This window comes from Silurus meridionalis, chromosome 2 (genome assembly GCF_014805685.1).
Source record: "Silurus meridionalis isolate SWU-2019-XX chromosome 2, ASM1480568v1, whole genome shotgun sequence".
Taxonomy (NCBI): Eukaryota; Metazoa; Chordata; class Actinopteri; order Siluriformes; family Siluridae; genus Silurus; species Silurus meridionalis.
The window spans coordinates 17,402,730-17,423,002 of record NC_060885.1 but is presented as its reverse complement, the minus strand read 5'-3'; the positions used below and the strand labels follow the sequence as shown (position 1 = coordinate 17,423,002).

Here is a 20,273-nt window from a genome sequence, read left to right as displayed (position 1 = left end):
CTTTATTAATTACAATACGTTTCTGGGCGAGGTGGAACGCACGTGAGCGGAGTGGAGTGTAAGTTCAGTTTTCAGCACCACGGTCAGCGAGAGTTGAAGCCACTCTAGGTTCTTACTTTAGCCACTCTTTGCTCTTACACAAATCCAAGAATAATTTAGTCGAATTATATAAACCATACTGCATATTTGGTTACCAAAGGTTAGATACTATAGAAACGCAGATATATGCTCCAGCTGTCTCACCCCAGTGGGGGTGAGATATACAGAAAATGCCAGTATACCAGTCAATAACCCTTAACACGCCGACAGTTTAGCCATTGAGTTACCCAGAACGTCATCATATACACAATAAAATTGCATACTGGAATAATATTTAAAATTGCCAATGATAACAGTGTCATCTTGAAAATACGCCACATTTAATGATTATTCCAAATTAAATCTAGTGTCAGGCTGCTGAAATAACAAATAAACTCTTCTACAATTTAATAACCATATGGCCATATGAGAAAGATGAATTTGGAGGGTTTTTCACTGAATTCAAGTAAAACAAATTCAAAAGGTGAACTATAAAACTACCTCTAGTTGGACCCATTTGGCTCATATTCATATTGAATTGCATAATGCCTTACTGTCTTGATCATCCATATACACTTGCATATAAATAGATTATTTATTCACACTAACAGATCCAATTGGAAGGTAGCACCAGAAATAGTTCCATATAACCAATAAGCAGATAAACAGTACTGATTGAATCATTTGTACATATCTATACAAAACATTAGCAGACCACAATATAATAAAATTTAAATTACTCAATGCAATACAATAAAAAAAAAAAAAATTTTTTACAGTCACAGTTGCAGGTTAAGTTTGTCTCCCTGAATGACATTTGTTCATTGTCAGTTATAAAGAGAATATTGTCAAGTAAATCTCAGGTTTAACACAAACAATTGAAGTACAGAAAAAAGGAACAAAATGTAACAGTATTAAACATGCTAAATGACATCAACATATATACATGAACCATGAAAAAGTATTGCATTTATCCCAGTGTAGAGTTATATCATATATGGTAAGCATTGTCTTTACTGAATCTATTATAAAAGAATGCTCTCGTTTGCCTTCATTTCATCTGTACTCAGGTTTGAGTTTCCAAATCCCCTCTTGTTCAGGGAGCCTGTGGAAGTCACAGATGTTCCTAAGCAATTCTCTGAACACTGGCGTCTGTGTGGAGGTTAACCTCGGAGTGAAATAACCCAGGATCTCCTGAGTGCGAGCCTGGCCATCAACCTGACCCTGGAAGGCCACAAAGTTCCTCAAGTCCACTAGCAGTTCATCATGCTCAGTAGTGGAAGCATGTGGAATGGAATACTGTGTTCTTTGATCATTATCATCCTCTTCTTCTTCTTGGCTTGGAGGTAAGCTAACGTGATTTCTGGCCCTCATTCTGGCTAGCAGAGAGGAAGAGGAGAGGGAGGTAGAAAGTGCATCTTCCACCAGTCCCTCTCCACTAAAGTGAGCAGCAGATCCTGGTTTCTTGATGCCTGCTTTCTTTATCAACTCTGCATCCTAAATAAATATACAACCGATTAGATTGATCTAGATTAAATAATTAACACAAAGTGTATACAAGATTTTATTTTTTTTACCTTGCATTTCACTACAGTTTTTTGAGTTTTGTCCAAGGGCTGGTTGAGAAGTGAGTTCTTCTTCTGTCCAAATCTTTTCCTAAAACAGAAACACAGAATAAGTCATATATATCTGTCCTAACACATGTTGTCCTTGCTCTAAGATACCTAGTTCATCTACCTAGAATAGACTGTAAATAAGCTGCTTTTGAGGGAAATCAATAAAAAGAACAGAACAGGAAAGTTAGATGAATCTGAAGAGGTTAAACCTAACTTACCTGACAGGAGTTGGTGTGGCTGGTGCAGATGCTCTGGATGGCAGCCTGTAGTACTGTCTTGACACTTTCAGTGCTTTAAGGGCATCTTTAGCTACCCGATTGGCCTCAGATTCCACCAGGACATAGTCTGGATTTGATGCCTCCATGATTGTGTCATGTTTCATAACACTGTGGATACCAGACTTCTTGAAAAGTTTGGCGAGAACATAATCATCATTTCTCTGCCCGTTCTTTGTTTCCTTCTGTTGCTCACTGACTTCTTTTTTGTATCTCCTCTTTTTTACCAGGTGAGAGATCCGATGACCCTCAAACCGAGCATCTTCACTGTGCTTTCGCTTTTTATGCTTGTGTTTTTGTTTATCTGATGGCCGGCTCGCTGCGTCCGTCATGCCACAGTGCTTCTTCTTTTCCCTGTGTTTTTGAGGAGTGTTGGCAATAAAAGGATCCTGCTGATGACCATTTGTTAATGAACCATCAGCAGAGTGTGATGTGGATATAACGTTTAAAGAGTCACTTTCCTTGTTGGATAGGCCACTGAGGGTTGGAGTGTTTCCATTAAAAGGTTGAGGTGAAGCATTTTCTTTACACAGTAAAGATGACTGGGTTCTCTCTGGACTTGGTGACACCTGTTTGAGGTTTGATGGTGAATGATGCGACGCCTTATGTTTCTTCGGAATCTGAACATCTGAGCCAGTACCTGAAAAGAAGTAGCAGAACCACATTTTGTTTTCAAAACATAATAACTGACAATTCACAAAGTGATACACAGGATACATATGGTAAAAGAAATACAGATAATAAATAATGTCACATTTTTCAGATGTCTTCAAAACGTGCTACATTCAAAATAAAATTGCGTATCACAATCTGTGAGTTTTTACATTTTTGAATCATTTCATTAATACCTGCAAATATTGCACTGGTCTCAGTTCCCTGGGAGCCGTCAGGATTGCTAAGTGTGAAGAGCTCGTAAATGTCATTGGACTTGAAAAAACGTCGCTGCTTCGGATCCTTAAGCACTCGATTTGTGAGAAACTGTTTAAAGATTTGTCTATGAAGTTAGACAAAAGAAGCATCGTAAGAGATTTTGAGCAACATTTCTTACAACACAGGTTAGACCCACATTCCAATCGTTTCCATAATGACTCATACCATAGCACTTTATATTCTGACCTGGTTAAACACTACACTGTTTATGTAGGTCAGAATTAAACTAACACATTGCTGTCAATAAAATAATCTACAAAGAGTAGGAACAAGGTATTGAAAGCACATTATACATACTATTAACCGCTATATAAAATTCCCATTAGAAAAAAAAGATTTTTTTTTAAAGAAAAACAACAACAGCAGAAAAGACTTACACAGCTTTCTTAAGTACTAACCTGTGGTAAATCTTCTCTTCAATGGTCCCTGCAGTGAGCAGTCTGTAAACAGTCACCTGCTGTTTCTGCCCTATTCTCCAAGCACGTTCACGGGCCTAAAGACAAGACACAAGTACAGTCTTGAGACACTGTTTAATCAGAGCTCCTACTGAAAACATTCAATCAGCTGTAACGGAAAAGGTGAATATATGCGATGGTGGGTATATCGATGCGCTTGCAAGCATGCACAATTTTGGCAAACCTGAGTGTCTGTGCTAGGGTTCCAGTCCGGATCATAGATAATGACTCTGTTTGCACCGGTCAGATTGACACCTAATCCTCCAACTCTGGTCGTCAATAGGAAAATAAATATATCCTTATTCTGAAGAAGAAGAAAAAAAGAGAGTATTTTTATTTATTTTTATTTTCAGTTAATACATCAATCACAAATTTAAAACATAATACAAGATAGCATAGAAAATGACATTAAGTACAAGCAATCAATAACCGCTCACCTCATTGTACTGTGCTATGAGCGGCTGCCTAGACCCGATGGTGGTGGTGCCATCCATTTTGAGGAAGGTGTATCCATTTTCCTTGACATACACCTCTAGGATCTCCAGCATCTGTGTGTGTGGGAGAAATGGTTTCAGACAGAGCATTGAGAACAGGATTAGTGCTAATAGGATTAAGGGAGATTAATATTACATGTACAGAAGTACCAACTGTGTGGGTTTTAGGTTCTCTCTGAAGCCAAATCTCATTTCTATTGAACAAAGACAGCTGGGTCCTGACAGACACCCTACAATGCAATAAGAGCTCATAATGAATTCTGTTAGAGGGGAAAATGACATAATAACTTTATTGGTGCTTTAGCTGCTTCTTCTTGAGGCACGGCAAGTGCAGCTTATTCATCATATACAGGCTTTATTCACATGTTTTTGAGTACGGTCATGGCTGCAGGAGCAGACAATAAATGGGTGATCTTAAAGGAAATTTGAAAAGCTTTTTAATTATGTCATCTTTTTAGTCCACTAACAATTAATCTGCAATGAAATCAGTGCTGTTTAACTATTTGAAAGGTGCGGTGTTAGACAGTTGGCAGGGAAAAAACATTCTGTTCCTGTACTACTGAAATTTTACAGACACACGCAATCTGTATAAGACTGTAGTGAGGACATTACTCATAATCTTACATTCCAGTGCTCATGTTAGTGCTCACTCTCAAGTGTTCTGTATTGTTTTAAAGACTATAATCACACTCTGGTTAAATGAAGATGGGTTCCCCTTTTGAGTCTGGTTCCTTTTAAGGTTTCTTCCTCATAACATCTAAGGGAGTTTTTCCTTGCCACAGTCGCCATGGCTGCTCATCAGGGATAAATACACCTCGTTCACCATAACTGTTAAATTCTGTAAAGCTGTCTGTTGTGAAAAGCACTATAGAAATAAACTTGACACGTGCGCGCACACACACACACACGACTAAATTCATTTTATTATAGTTTTTAATTAATATAGAGCCTTAAATAATGTAGAGTTTTTTATATTTTCAAAACTATTCATATTTTGATCTTTTGTCCTGCCCCTTTCTCTGCTGTCTCCTTAGTCAGTTTTTTATGTATTCCTTGATGCACTGACCTGTCTGGACTGAGTGAAGAGCAAGACTCTATGTCCCTGTTTAAACCACAACTTGAGCAGAGACTCCACCACTATTAGCTTGCCCGAGCGCTTCCAGTAGCCAAAGTGCTCCTCCTCAGTCAGTTCCTCCTCAGGTATGCCCCTCAGCATGCGTGGCCCTCCAGTGAACAGGTCTGGGTGGTTACAAATCTTCCTCAAGGATATCAAGCCAGAGAAAATCTGGACCATGAAAATAAGATTTTGCCTCAGAATTTTTGAACAACAAAACAGGAAAACCGATTCCTTGTCAAACACAACTATGAAGACTTTAATAAATTCAATTGATTTAATAAGGGTCATTGAGCAGGCTAAAGTCTCTTACTTCAGAGTGTTCATTGTTGCATTATAAATGTGGGTTAATGGACTACAGTGACCACAAAAAGGGGGATTTGTAAACTGCACTAAAGTTGCACAGCTTTTACTTCCACTAACATTTAGAGCTCTGTGATGAATAGCTTATGTGGAAAAAATATTTTTATCATAGCATAGACAGTAAACAGTATTAGAGTTGTTGAGCTCACGATAGATAGATAGATAGATAGATAGATAGATAGATAGATAGATAGATAGATAGACAGACAGACAGACAGACAGACAGACAGACAGACAGACAGACAGACAGACAGACAGACAGACAGACAGAAATTACCTGCGTATCTCCATTCAGAATCTTATACACCTCCTTGGAATCCAAAAAGTTCTGATAGACTTGCCGCTGTTCTTCAGTTAATCTACAGAACAGTACCTGAGAAAAACACAGCATTACATAAATAGCAACAATTACTTACTGAATTTCAGATTTATCTCTGCATTATCTTTGAAAGTGTTCAGTAAGGACACCCAAACAGCCAAACTTTGTCATATGTACATGTGTAAGATTTCAACACGGTTTGTGTGCAGACCTGCTCATTTTTGTCTGGTAATGAGAGATTGGTCTTTACATCAGCCTTCATCCTCCTCAGCAGGTATGGACTGATGGTGTCCCGCAAGACACAGGCACATTTATAGGCTGTCTGCACCTGAGAAGACAAACGGAGCAAAATATATCAACAACTACCTGAAATGGTTGATGCAGTTTATATTTGGATTTGGGCCTTGATGTTCATACCTTAAGGCAGGACTGACTGAGGTTCACTACAAGTTTTTTTTCTTCTCTGAACTGGTCTTTAATTCAATTGCCTTTTCTTGGACGCAGAACATATTCACTTTAAATAACGGCAAAACAAGTACACTTTATGAAATGCTAGCAGAGCAGTGTGTCCTGAGGCATGTCAGCAGCAGCAGCCCCCTCCTTTCTTCCTTTCAGCAGATTGACACATTAAAGATTCATAAGAGTGCTGCTGGACTCCAGAGGGGGCCCAAACGCTTTTATCAATAATGTTCTCCTGATCCAGTGTTAGGCCAAATGCCATTTAGCAGTAATTTAAAGGGATCCGCAGATCAAAAGGAAACCAGCAGTCGGCCCACAACACTGCAGGGCACACAATAAGCCTGGATTAGAGCCCACTCGAGAAAACAAAAGAGAGTGCCACGGAGAGGAAAGAAGAAAAGACTAAGGGGAGAACAGTGCGATTAGACGAATGAGAGCTTGCCTAGGGTGGGATAGCATATGCTACAGTAATGGAGCTTATGGAAAATGCTCCAGGCATCATGTACACCTCTCATAGCTGATTAACTCAGTAAAAATATCAGTTGTGACATATGGATACATAACTGTGAGAAAATAGCTAACTTATTAGTAGGTTCATTGATACCATTTATTTATTTATTCCATTGTTTGTTTTTACACAGCAATTTTTACGGTTTATTGGCTAAATAAGTCAACTTTTGTATAAATGAATTATAAAAATACTGTATGAGTAAGCAACTTGTAAATATATATATATATATATATACAGGGAGTGCAGAATTATTAGGCAAGTTGTATTTTTGAGGATTAATTTTATTTGAGGATTTAATTTGAACAACAACCATGTTCTCAATGAACACAAAAAACTCATTAATATCAAAGCTGAATATTTTTGGAAGTAGTTTTTAGTTTTAGCTATTTTAGGGGGATATCTGTGTGTGCAGGTGACTATTACTGTGCATAATTATTAGGCAACTTAACAAAAAACAAATTCATACCCATTTCAATTATTTATTTTTACCAGTGAAACCAATATAACATCTCAACATTCACAAATATACATTTCTGACATTCAAAAACCAAACAAAAACAAATCAGTGACCAATATAGCCACCTTTCTTTGCAAGGACACTCAAAAGCCTGCCATCCATGGATTCTGTCAGTGTTTTGATCTGTTCACCATCAACATTGCGTGCAGCAGCAACCACAGCCTCCCAGACACTGTTCAGAGAGGTGTACTGTTTTCCTCCTTGTAAATCGCACATTTGATGATGGACCACAGGTTCTCAATGGGGTTCAGATCAGGTGAACAAGGAGGCCATATCATTAGATTTTCTTCTTTTATACCCTTTCTTGCCAGCCACGCTGTGGAGTACTTGGACGTGTGTGATGGAGCATTGTCCTGCATGAAAATCATGTTTTTCTTGAAGGATGCAGACTTCTTCCTGTACCACTGCTTGAAGAAGGTGTCTTCCAGAAACTGGCAGTAGGACTGGGAGTTCAGCTTGACTCCATCCTCAACCCGAAAAGGCCCCACAAGCTCATCTTTGATGATACCAGCCCAAACCAGTACTCCACCTCCACCTTGCTGGCGTCTGAGTCGGACTGGAGCTCTCTGCCCTTTACCAATCCAGCCACGGGCCCATCCATCTGGCCCATCAAGACTCACTCTCATTTCATCAGTCCATAAAACCTTAGAAAAATCAGTCTTGAGATATTTCTTGGCCCAGTCTTGACGTTTCAGCTTGTGTGTCTTGTTCAGTGGTGGTCGACTTTCTGCCTTTCTTACCTTGGCCATGTCTCTGAGTATTGCACACCTTGTGCTTTTGGGCACTCAGTGATGTTGCAGCTCTGAAATATGGCCAAACTGGTGGCAAGTGGCATCTTGGCAGCTGCACGCTTGACTTTTCTCAGTTCACGGGCAGTTATTTTGCGCCTTGGTTTTTCCACACGCTTCTTGCGACCCTGTCGACTATTTTGAATGAAACGCTTGATTGTTCGATGATCACGCTCAGAAGCTTGGCTATTTTAAGACTGCTGCATCCCTCTGCAATATATCTCACTATTTTTGACTTTTCTGAGCCTGTCAAGTCCTTCTTTTGACCCATTTGCCAAAGGAAAGGAAGTTGCCTAATAATTATGCACACCTGATATAGGGTGTTGATGTCATTAGACCACACCCTTCTCATTACAGAGATGCACATCACCTAATATGCTTAATTGGTAGTAGGCTTTCCAGCCTATACAGCTTGGAGTAAGACAACATGCATAACGAGGATGATGTGGTCAAAATACTCATTTGCCTAATAATTCTGCACTCCTGTATATATATATATATATATATATATATATATATATATATATATATATAAATATATATATATATATATATATATATATATATATATATATATATATATATATATATATATATATATATATATATATATATATATATATATATATATATATATATATATATATATATATATATATATAAAAAAAATGAAATATACTGTATGAGTAAGCAACTTGTAAATATATATATATATATATATATATATATATATATATATATATATATATATATATATATATATATATATAAAAGATTAAATGTATATATATATTTTTAAAATAGGCCGTTATCAAAAAAAAAAAAAAAGGCCAAACGCAATGTCAAAATTTCTGAGAAGAATTACAAGCTGCTCTTTGAGTTACACTACCAGTCTGAAGTCCTGTTATAGATCATTCTTTTGCATTATAAACACATTCATGTTAGAGGCATGAGCTTTCAAAGTTCAAGTTTATGCTTATGTGCATGTATAAGCACAAGTTTAAAACATACTGTTTTAGTGCACATCAGATCAGCCTCACCTGCACTGGAGAGGCGTTAGAATATCCTCCCATGGTGATAGGCACTGAGAACTGCTCCATGAATACAGGAAGTGTCCCTAGTTTCCCTGGGAACACAAAGTCAAAAAGGGACCAAAGTTCCTTCAAGTTATTCTGCATGGGTGAGCCAGACAGGATGAACCGATGAGGAGTCCGGAACTGGGGGATGGGGAGAGAAAAATTAGTTTAAGCTAAAATATGAAAATTATTTTGCAAAAACAGAATGTAGAAGCAAATTTGTGGACTGAGAATATTTTTGGAGCCTCGATGGCTTAGGCATGCAGTTATTAATGAGAAAATTATTTGACAATCAAAACTTTTCATGATACATTAGTCCTAGAAGAGCCATTAGCTTCAGTACGTTCAATACTCAATCGAAATAATGTGGAATTTCCAATGGACTTTTTAATACAGTAATCCATAATGGTACATCACACATAAATTAATTAAAAAAGTAGATGGCAGTAAAATAAGATATCCATGCAAGGTAAGCTGATATTCCAGACGCTTTAATCAGAACTACATATTTGCAACGATATACACTTTATATACACTCGTACATCACTTTATATAAGCTTATATACCGGCGTCACCTAATTTATACTCTAAAGGTATGGCTTTACGGTTTATACCCAGCAAAATGAAAGCCCAGATACCTGCTTGCATGCGACAGTGACGCCTGCATTCGGGTTCCTGATTTTGTGGCCCTCGTCCAGGATGACGTAATGCCAGTCGTATTTCTGAATGTAATCCTGCATAATGCGTATATACGAGTAAGACGTAATGAGAATCCCGTGGCAAGCGGCAATCTCAGGGATGAGTTTCTCCTGAAAAACATGACAAAACATTTATGATTAGGACTCCGTTTTAGTTAGTTACATTTATTGGAGGTCACGTGCACAAGTCTTTATAAAGTTCTGGAGCCCATGTCCACCTCCACGCTTTACACCAAAAGCCTCAAGTGAATTCCAATTAAAAGCGCAGCAGCCATGTAACCCCTTGTTTTTCCCCTTTTTCACTTTGCAGCCAATTAATAAGGTACATCTGTTCTGAGGCGGTGTTAGCCTGAGCATGAAAACTCAGTCATTAGGCACAAATGCAGCAGAACTGAAACCCCTCCTCTCTCCACCCCCCAACTCCTGAGACCAATCCTCCTCCTAGAGGGCAAAGCGTGGATTGCCAGGCAACAGCCCCCCATTAATCACAGTGTCAGGCAGGGAGAAGGGGAGAGTAAAGAAGAGCATTCAGAGTAAACACCTCACAGCAGCCCTATAGCAGCACCAGCTACCTTAGCTTTAATTAATTTAACATTTCCTTGGAGCCAGATCTACTCCACACTAGGATATCTGTTTAAGGAAGAAAAAATACCATGCTGGCATAAATACAGTAAATCAAAGCTGCACTGCTTCATCTCAGTCTTGTTGTCGTGTTAGGCTTTGGTGTGGGAAAGTTTATCAACCTGAAAAAACACTTCTGAGACGCTTTTTTTAATATGTGATATAAAACAAACAACCCATAATGAGAGCTGATATTGTGTTGTAACTGTGAGGGGTTAAATTGCTCACATTACATTTACATATATTCATTTGGCAGATGTGTTTATCCAATAGTCAGACGGAATATGGGCTCTTGACTGGTGCAACAGATAATCGGCTGCTCCACATCATTTCAACAATGCCATAGCCATCCATGGCCAAGAGCCAAGTGAGCAAAATTGGCCGTTGCGTCTGGATGAGATGGATGGCATTACTCTCTCTGCTGTCAAACAGATCAACCCTAGCTAATTTTGGGTGTCTGGGAGCTCATGTATGCAGAGCAGTGCAGTTAATGGTTTTAATGTGTTCAGCTGCTTTGTGACATACAGAAAAGACACAGTGACTAGGTGTTAGCCTTCACCCTACCTGTTTGGATCGCTAGATAGTCGGATGGAATTGGCTAAAGCAAACGAAAACAAAAATATAAGTAAGGCTGCTTTTCAGCCCAAACAATAATTATTTAAGGGATGATTTAATTTCAATTCCAAAATCAGCATGTGACCCATTTTGCAAACCACATCACCACCATATATGTTTAGGAAGTCATAGCAATACATTTGGATAATACTTTATGACGCACCTTCTTTTTAGTAAAGGAGCCCGTTTCATGAAGAACTGCTACGCGGAACGGAGGCCACCAGGTATGGAACTCCTTCACCCACTGATGCATGACTGTAGCTGGGCATACAATGACTGTGGGCCCCAATCCAGCATACCTGCACAGATGGAGACAAAGCAATCAGAAATATTTACCTCAAGAGAGAGAGAGAGAGAGAGAGAGAGAGAGAGAGAGAGAAAGAGAGAGAGAGAGGTATCATTTTTGTGGTTATAGTGGTTATAGTGATTTTCATAAAAATGGAACATATGTCCAAAATGATATAAAAATTAAAAAAAATAATTTATTATGTGGAGATGATAATAACACTGTATACAACCACAAAGAAAGGTCAAATAAAGACACCTTGGGAGTTAATTGAAAACATATAGTAAATTACGTTTCTTATAAGTTTCTTAGAAGTCGTAAGTTTTTATTTAAGGCTAAAGATCATACAGAAAACCCTGAGGTCTACATTTTCCAGCAAATGGTGAGAAAAAGTTATTCTGCAGCACATTTAAACTAAATGAGAAGGTCATGAACTCGAAAGCTGAAGCTAGGCCAACATAATGTTCCCTTTGTGTGCTCGCCAATGGAGATGAATCGACAAAATGCACTAAATGGCTCTAGGAGCCTTATAGCATATGATATGATATTCCGGATCACGGCAGCCATTGATATTGAACCGTAATTGAGTTTGCAAAACAATCAATTTGCGGATGGACGACGCCAGACTTAGTAGTATTGACCAGGAAGGAGGCCCCCACCCTAAGCAAGTACGGCACTGAAAAACAAAAAGGCACTGCTTTAAACGTATTTAATTATGTGTTTCATGTTTAATTTCCCTCCCTGCCCCTCCCCTACACTTACTCTCATTTCACGTCCTTGTTCTTCCTTTGATGTCGCCACTAAGAGAATTAGAGGCATATCATAATTGAAACGTCTTTAATAATTCACACCAAACCTCTCTTCACCAGCAATCCAGCTGCTGAAATATTCATTGCAATCAAGACTTTCCGGTTTGGACGGATGGGGTGAAGAGTGGGTGTGGCAAAAGATAGTGTGCACTAGTATAAGCTTTAAAAAGAAAGCCTGGGAGAATAGACATTTAAGAGTTAGGATTACAAATAATTCAATTTATTTTGCTAGGTCCTAAGTGTGACTATTCTGGACACCAGTGTGTGTGTGTGTGTGCGTGTGTGAGTGTGTGTGAGAGAGAGAGAGAGAGAGAGAGAGAGAGAGAGAGAGAGAGAGAGAGAGAGAGAGAGGGAAAGAAAGAGAGAGACCACAGGAGCATTTAAAGGGTTTGGACACGTGGGGTCTCTTGCCTGTAATTGGAGCCACGCGTCTTCAACTTGCTGTAGCTCAGTCCTGCCAGGAAAGCTATTACTTGGATGGTCTTGCCAAGGCCCATCTCATCTCCCAGAATGCCTCCTGCCTGCTGGCAGTGCAGTTCCCACATCCACCTGACACCTGTCTGCTGATACCTGGACAACAAAAGCAGGCATGTAGGACAAAACGCTAGGCCAGCACAACACAAACACTGCACCTGATCAATTAATCATAGGGCCATTATCTCTATTGATTCTAAATAAATGGCCTGTAAGTGTTGCCCAATTGATTTGTTGTAAAACACAATACAATAACAGAGGCTTCCTGTTGTAAGTCTAAACTCTAAACATACACAACCATAAATCTATCTACAAGGGATCTTGCTTTCCATGAACTAATATTCTTTACAGAGCTTGCACAAAACTCTTTCGAATAAAAGTAATTAAAAAATAAATAAATAAATAAAAACAATCATGCCTCTCAAGTGCTGATGGTCTGACTAATTCCAAAAGCAACAAATCAGCCTATAAAAACAAAAATGAAAAAGAAAATGAAAAAAAAAACAAAAAAAAAACAATTTATATATATATATATATATATATATATATATATATATATATATATATATATATATATATATATATATATATATATATATATATATATATATATGCATTTGATGGGTAACTCCAATTTGCTCACTTGAAGAGTTTCTTCAAGAGAAATCCTGGCATCTTAAAACCATCATCAAACTCAGCGTCACTCTCTTCAGACTCGTCCTCTCCTGCTTGCCTCTTCTGCTCTTTCTCTTGGAGTCTCTGCCGCTTCCAATTCCTGCAGGAAAACAGTCACCGCATTACTGAAAATAGCTCTCGTGCTGATTTGACATAATGTCCAATCTGGGTTTTGATTAGCCAAATGAGTCTGACACAACTAAAACAATTCGACTGCTCACAATCTTAATTTGTCTCAAAGCAAGCGTTGTTTATTTAGCCACCACTGGGAAACTTGGTTTAACATGGTGAAGTACTGTATGGGCAGGTAGGTTTAATTTTCTCAGTCAGAGAGAGATAGAGAAAGATAGAAAGAGAAAGAAAGAGAGAGAGAGAGAGAGAGAGAGAGAGAGAGAGAGAGAGAGAGAGAGAGAGAGAGAGAGAGAGAGAGAGAGAGAGAGAGAGAGAGAGAGAGGGAGGAGAGAGATAGAGAGAGAGAGGGAGGGAGGGAGGGAGGGAGGGAGAGAGAGAGAGAGAGAGAGAGAGGGAGGGAGAGAGAGAGAGGCCACAGCACTGCCTTAGTTAGCTCCCTCGCCATCATTCTTGCCGGGCAGCTTTAATTGAACCACTTCTGGCTGCAGGGATACGGCAGTTAGTGGCAGTGTCATCATCGAAGCAAATTAAGATTGATACAGACAATTAGGAGTTTGAGCTCCCAAAGAAAGGTGCAGAGAAAGGAGTGAAAGGGAAAAAAAAATCCATCTTCATTTGGACCTGGCCCTGTCACTCCACAATGAAACTGTTCCCTTTATCTGGGGCTTCCGAGACTGCACTTGTAATTAAGTCAAGACTAAGCATTGGTTCAGTTAATTACGTTTTTTCCCCCCTTTCCTCCTTCACTCCCCACTGTAGCGCCAACAAACTGCCAATGTGTATCTGCATTCACTTCCAAATCACAGTGCAAGAAAAAAGTACAGAAAACAGTCACTGTGCCAACTCAATTTCTTACTATAAATATGGATTCTAAATCTTGTTAGGTTTGGTACCATCAGTTTTCACATTAGCATATATTTTCACATTGCAGACTAAATACATCCACATTCTAATGAAAAGACTATGAATGGAGTTTTCCTTGAGGGACAGCTGCCAGATAATCAATTCCAGCACTCATAATAAGTAAATGATGGTCACGTGAATTTTTTTTTAACGATATATTTTTGGTTGCGACAAACAATGAACTTTCGAAACCATTTACACGGACTGGGCAATTTGGCCTTACCTAATTCTTTTCCTGTAGTATTCGATATCCCCATCATCTTTGAATTTCTTCACCTTGACTTTTTTCTCAGCATCCTCGTCCTCAGAACTGCTTGGGAGGTATTCGTCGCTCTCATCCTCTTTTGTGGTCTTCTTGGTTTTAGCTTCCTTCTTCTTATAAGGCTTTAGTTCATATTCTTCCTTTTCATCCTGCCAGAACTCATCGTCTCGCTCAGGTTCCTCAGGATCCATTAGCTCGTCACTAGGAACATACACGGAGCCCTCACTGTCTGTGCCGTCTTCTCGGTAACCCTTTCTGCTGGTCTGGGGATGCTCTTTCTCTGTTTTGGGCCTTGCTTTTGGGTGAGCCCTTAAGACGGTCCTTTGGAGTTTTCGCATCCGTTTTTGCAGTTTCCTTTCTTGATTGGAGGAAGGAGCCTTGTTATTTGGAATGTTTGCAGATGAACTGGAAACTTTACTCTTCTTCTTCTTCGGGGTTGGTTTCTTTCTTTTCTCTGCCATCAAAGCCTGGTCAGCAAGGTACTTATCGAATCCAGAGTTTTCACTGAGCATCACTTTCCGTGGTTCCTTCTTCTCTTGCTTTTGGGGGATGCGCGTTCCAAAAGGTGTCATCTGACCCGTGCGGATGAGCTCTTCCCATTCCGTCTCCTGAGCGGGCATGAGCATGCTACCAGCTGTGGATGGGCCTGCCTCTGACACACACACAAACCCACACAGACACAAGAGTTAACACTGACTTTACACCCCACTCAATACTCATCTCTATGTTATTCATTGTTTCTCCCAAGTTTTTTCAAATGAAGGAAAGTGGAAGGTAGAAAGCGTGGAAGAAACTTTATTATTGTATCGTTGGCATTGCAAGTAAAGAAATGGCTGCAGATGCAGATCTCTGCATTAGGTCTTATGCAGAACTAATACTGTGGGGCCTTTCTGTTCTGATTTCTAATCAATATTCAATGTAATGTACATAAGCATCCAAAAGAAAAAGAAAAACATTTTCTATTCTGAAGCCTAAATCTTAATGACAATTGATTGATCGACAGACTACAAAGAAACCACACCAAGCTTTACATTTAAGAAAAACATGCTTGTGAAACTTGGTATTTGTGAGAAATCTGATCAGTTACATAGTCAAATCCAAAATGTCAAGCCTTGCCTATAGACGACTGATAGTCGTGTGTGTGCACGTGTGCATGTGTGTGTGTGTGTGTGTATATATGTATATGGGGGGGAACCAGGTAGTCGTAAAACAATTGCCATAATATTTTAAAGAATGAAAAAACCCTACAAAATAACAGAAAATAATTTTGCAGAAATGCCACACTGCAGACAGGATTTGCATTTCGCATGTCGGCAAACCGAATTAAATCGGCTAAACTGCCTGTGTACATCAACTTTGAAGCAACGAAAAACAATCAAAAATTGTTTTGAAGAATTCAATTCGAACAGAATATACATTTTAAGAATCTCCCAGATATTGTTAAATATTTAAATCCCTGCTGTCAAGGTGCTCCTGTATCAGTCACAGATCATAAAAACTTTAACTTCAATCTGTCACATGGTTGGATTCATTAAAAGCTTCTTTCTTATCACATGTTCGTTTGCAGTATTATTGTAATAGTCTGTATATGAACTTATTGGAAGAAAACCTGTAGTGCTATGTGAAATCAGACATTGATCACCCCCAAATAACCAAAACGGCATGATCCTCTTTTCATAACACCTCTGTGATGATTTGAATGTGAAATTGGTAGTGGAATCAGACTCCTCCCATCAAAGACTAAATTAAAACATATGTAATAGGTGTGGGGTAAAACCAACTAATCAGGATAAGTAAATGTTTTGTCTCCCTTCTTTTTATGCATGGCAGAAGTGTGTGTAAAAATAAAAGGGGATCCCAAAACGTGTCATGGCTTGCAGCATTTATATGTATATATATATATATATATATATATATATATATATATATATATATATATATATATATATATATATATATAAAATATAGTATGTTTATTTTTTCTGCATATACCAACTGACTGTATTAAACTCTTACATACATATTTATATCAGTATTCCTTTTTTCAGGTGATGTGACAGCCCAGCAATCTTAAAAGCATATAAAATAAAACCAATGATTTGAGGTTTGGTTTGAGTAAATGCAAGATAATCAGCTGAGAATCCAAATCACTTTAAAACGGATCTGTGTGTTTATTCAGATTTAAAGTCCAAATAGAGCCTTTTACCTCTTGAGATGGAGTGAACAGAGCAGCCAAATGTGATGAGTGTGAAATGGTCATGTATTAATAAGGACAAAAAGGATATCATGATGAACACGAATCATCCTTATGAGATCTCTCAAGGGAAGTACGTTTTCTGAGTGTGAAAGTGAGTGTGCGCCCGTCTAATCTGTCTCACTGCTGCCACCTTTCGCTAGTGTCAACTCTGAAACACTCAATCGTTTGAGTTCTTCGCATATTGCTCCCTTAGACCCAAATGGTGAAATAAAATGTTTAACCAATATTATAGGTTACGTTGCTTTACATATACTGGCCCTGGTTATTATTTTATCCAGAAAACTGACTGAAAGCATACAGTTCTGTACCTTAATGCTCTTTTAATAAGCACAGGGCATAGTCCAGCTGTATTTCATTCTCACCTGTGTCATCCTCAATCAATAACTCTGCTTCGAGCTTCTGAATATCCTCTCCACTCAGAAAGGCCTGTAACCTCCTCTGCTTGGCTCGGATCTTTTTTAACTGCTTCTCCTATAAAGGATAAAAATAAATAAACAATAGAAAAGATTCCACAATGTACACAACATGCTGATACAGATATCGAACCTTCTACATCGTTGCCGGAGCGAAAATGTCCCAGTGTGATAGATTACACGTGGTCATGACTTTTGCGGAAAGTGATAAAAACTTAATTACCTTGTTCTCCTTTTGCCTTTTGACAGAGTCGATTTTCCGGCTGATGTCCTTGCTGGAGGCAGCATAAGGGGTGAGCTGCTCCAATATCTTGTTGATGTGTTTTAGTGCACTTGTGCATGACCTAATGAGATGCAATACAACAAAAAAAAAGGAAACATCTTTGATACATATGTAGTAAAATAAAACCTTGCGGATTACATCATAATATTACGAGGCCACAAAGTCAGGTCCAACCAGTTACTAATTATATATCATGGTACAAAATCACCATAGCCTTGATGTTACTGGTTTATACGCAAAGTGTAAAGATTAAGCATGGCCAGTTACATGAATTAAGGCAAAGCCAAAAAAAGGTGGACTAATACCAGGTTTCTGTTACTACACAAAATTCAAAAATCTTTTGTACGTTTCCTCTCTTTGCAGACTTTAACCAATTACATGAAATTAATTACAACTCCTGTACGATGCTGAATCAAGAGAAAGTATTGAAGGGCGAGTGAACTCCCAAAAGGAAAAAGGGTGTTCACTTTCTCTCAGCTCATTCAAAGCAGACTGACTTCAGTTCTTCTAAAGAGCATCATATGAAGGGAGAAAGTGCCTATTAAGTAAATATCATTGATTCAAAGTTAATGCAGTGTTTTTGTTTTACATAAGTTATTTTTTTTAATCTGTCTTAAATAAAATCCAATCTAATGCTGATTTTGGTGCTTAGTTAACATTTTATCCTGGACCCAATGGATGCAGTTCCTCGGGAACAATGAGGGTGAGGTGGGACTTTATCCCGGAGGATGCATCACATGTGCATTAAGCACACGCACGCGCATTTACAGATCATTTTGCACAATCAACCAACCTATCAGAATGTTTTTAGGAGGTGGTACAGATCCCAACTAGAACATTAGTGTCTAGGGCAGCTTTGAAGTATATGTGGCAAAATATATGTGGCAAAAAAAAAACATTCTTATTTTTACACATCGTCCATACCTGACATCATCCAGGACAGATTCGTATTCTTTCTCCGCATCGGCCCTCGCCGTGGCCTGATTGGCCTCCTGGAAGGCTCGGTCCACCTGCTGTAGGACTCCTTGCTCCAGAACATCTTGATCATACACATCCACTCCCAAACCCTGGAGCTCTGCTGCTTGATCATTCTGAGCCACTGCCTGGATCTCCTGGCGGTTAATATGGAGCAGGAGCTGTGATTTCCTGGAGTTTTCAGGCTCGGCGTTACCAGGGCAGGCTGCAGCGGCCGGTTCTTCCTGGCCACCCTCTGGGATTGAGAGTCCACTCGATGTCCTGTTGGACCCATTGTCCTCTTTCCCGGCTGGTCTCAGGACACTCACTGGACTGGACAATGCAGGACAGTCTGGGTCCTCATTACAGTCTATAGGCATATTAATGTAGCTGAAAACGGAAATAGGAACATCAGAGTTGACACACACACAACCTGAAGGCTGTTTTACTGATGTCAGCAGGGAGTAAATGGACAGAGACAAATGTCCAACTTCTTCTAGCAGAACTGGTCATAACCAGACTACCAGCAAGGTGTTGAGTTTGAGAGTGTAAATAAATATGCTTATGTATTAAGCTAACTATTTACATTATATAACCATTTCCTGACCATTTGCTAACTAGAATGTGACAAAAGTGTGTCTAATTTTACATTAAAATCACAATTCGAGCGCTACACACTCAGTGTCCTATTGTCTGCTAGCCACCAGGACTGTTACTGCTAGTTGTCTGAGAACTAGCTATCAATAACACTCGTCTATATCACTCAAAATGTTTCTATATCAAATCATCTATACAATAATTATATCCAAGCAAGAACAAACCTTCCAAACGATCTGCTTCTGTTCAATAATTTATTCGTTTATGGTTTTATCCATTGAAATTCGCTCTCTGTACAAGTGTACTACTCAAAGCACAGAGGCTAGTTACACAACTAACCACGTAAAGTCCTGGGAACATAGACATAGCAGATCACTACTATCCACGGCCAGGACATTGTCAAAGTAAAAGTTCAGTCTCTGTCTGTCTGTACGACACCTTTTCACTTTATTTTCTTTTACTGTTTTCTTTTTAAGCACAAATACTGCAGATTTAAACAGGCCCTGTATAAAACGTACATAGCTACATGCTTGTAAACATCACTTCCGCTCATTTATGTTTATTTGTCACATACTTATTTCACTGAAATCATTCGGCTCTATTTTCTTATTTCAAGGGTCAGACACGTCAAATAAAATATATTCGTTATAAATTATAAATATACGATAATAAATATAATCGTTATATCAGTAGGGCATTACAAAGCGATAATGAAGCCACTGTGTCTGTCACAACATTCATCCTTAAAGTAATCGTATCTTTTCTCTTTTTTAATTCATTTATCTTTTATCCAGCATTCATTACAACCTATCTGTGCTTTTCCTTGATTACATAACATAAACAAGCACAGACGTCAAATTAACACGTTATCATGATTGCAACAAACAAATAAACAGTTGGTTGTGAGTCGACTCTGAGTTTACCTGAAAATTATATATATATATATATATATATATATATATATATATATATATATATATATATATATATATAATTTTCAATTTTCAATTCTCAATTTTCAATTATGTTGCACTCTGGATGATCCGCTGTGGCGACCCCTAATGGGAGAAGAAGAATGTTGCACTCTGATACCACAATCGTTCAAATTGAGATTTTGTGCGATGTTTTGTGTGAAGAAGAAGAAAAGAAGAAGAAGAAGAAGAAGAAGAAGAAAAAAGAAGAAGAAGAAAAGAAGAGGAAGAAGGAAGAAGAAGAAAAATAAGAAGAAGAAGAAGGAGGAGGAGGAGAAGAAGAAGAAGAAAAGAAGAAGAAGAAGAAGAAGAAGAAGAAGAAGAAGAA

At 38.5% G+C, this 20,273-nt stretch overlaps 1 protein-coding gene across 1 annotated transcript; it reads right to left on the bottom strand.

Annotated features, from left to right (window-relative positions):
- Nucleotides 1-659: 659 nt before the first annotated feature.
- On the bottom strand, nt 660-19,303 carry ercc6 (excision repair cross-complementation group 6). The gene is made up of 20 exons (XM_046877255.1): nt 19,199-19,303; nt 18,348-18,767; nt 17,364-17,484; nt 17,090-17,198; nt 14,432-15,122; nt 13,142-13,273; nt 12,436-12,594; nt 11,093-11,228; nt 9,634-9,804; nt 8,960-9,136; nt 5,856-5,972; nt 5,603-5,698; nt 4,915-5,133; nt 3,792-3,902; nt 3,539-3,658; nt 3,298-3,392; nt 2,818-2,963; nt 1,913-2,609; nt 1,656-1,734; nt 660-1,575 (listed from the first exon to the last, which is right to left on the bottom strand). The coding sequence occupies exons 2-20, from the start codon at nt 18,755-18,757 to the stop codon at nt 1,135-1,137; spliced, it is 4,227 nt and encodes a 1,408-aa protein (XP_046733211.1). The 5' UTR covers nt 18,758-18,767; nt 19,199-19,303; the 3' UTR covers nt 660-1,134.
- Nucleotides 19,304-20,273: the final 970 nt, after the last annotated feature.

What these genes read in the sequence shown, in the direction of transcription:
- ercc6 (XM_046877255.1), bottom strand. Translation starts at nt 18,757, where the DNA reads ATGCCTATAGACTGTAATGAGGACCCAGACTGTCCTGCATTGTCCAGT. An exon ending in TACCAGACAAAAATGAGCAG is followed by an intron (nt 5,699 to 5,855) that starts GTCTGCACACAA and finishes TGTTTTTCTCAG; the next exon opens with GTACTGTTCTGTAGATTAAC. An exon ending in TCTTCACTCAGTCCAGACAG is followed by an intron (nt 3,903 to 4,914) that starts GTCAGTGCATCA and finishes CCACACACACAG; the next exon opens with ATGCTGGAGATCCTAGAGGT.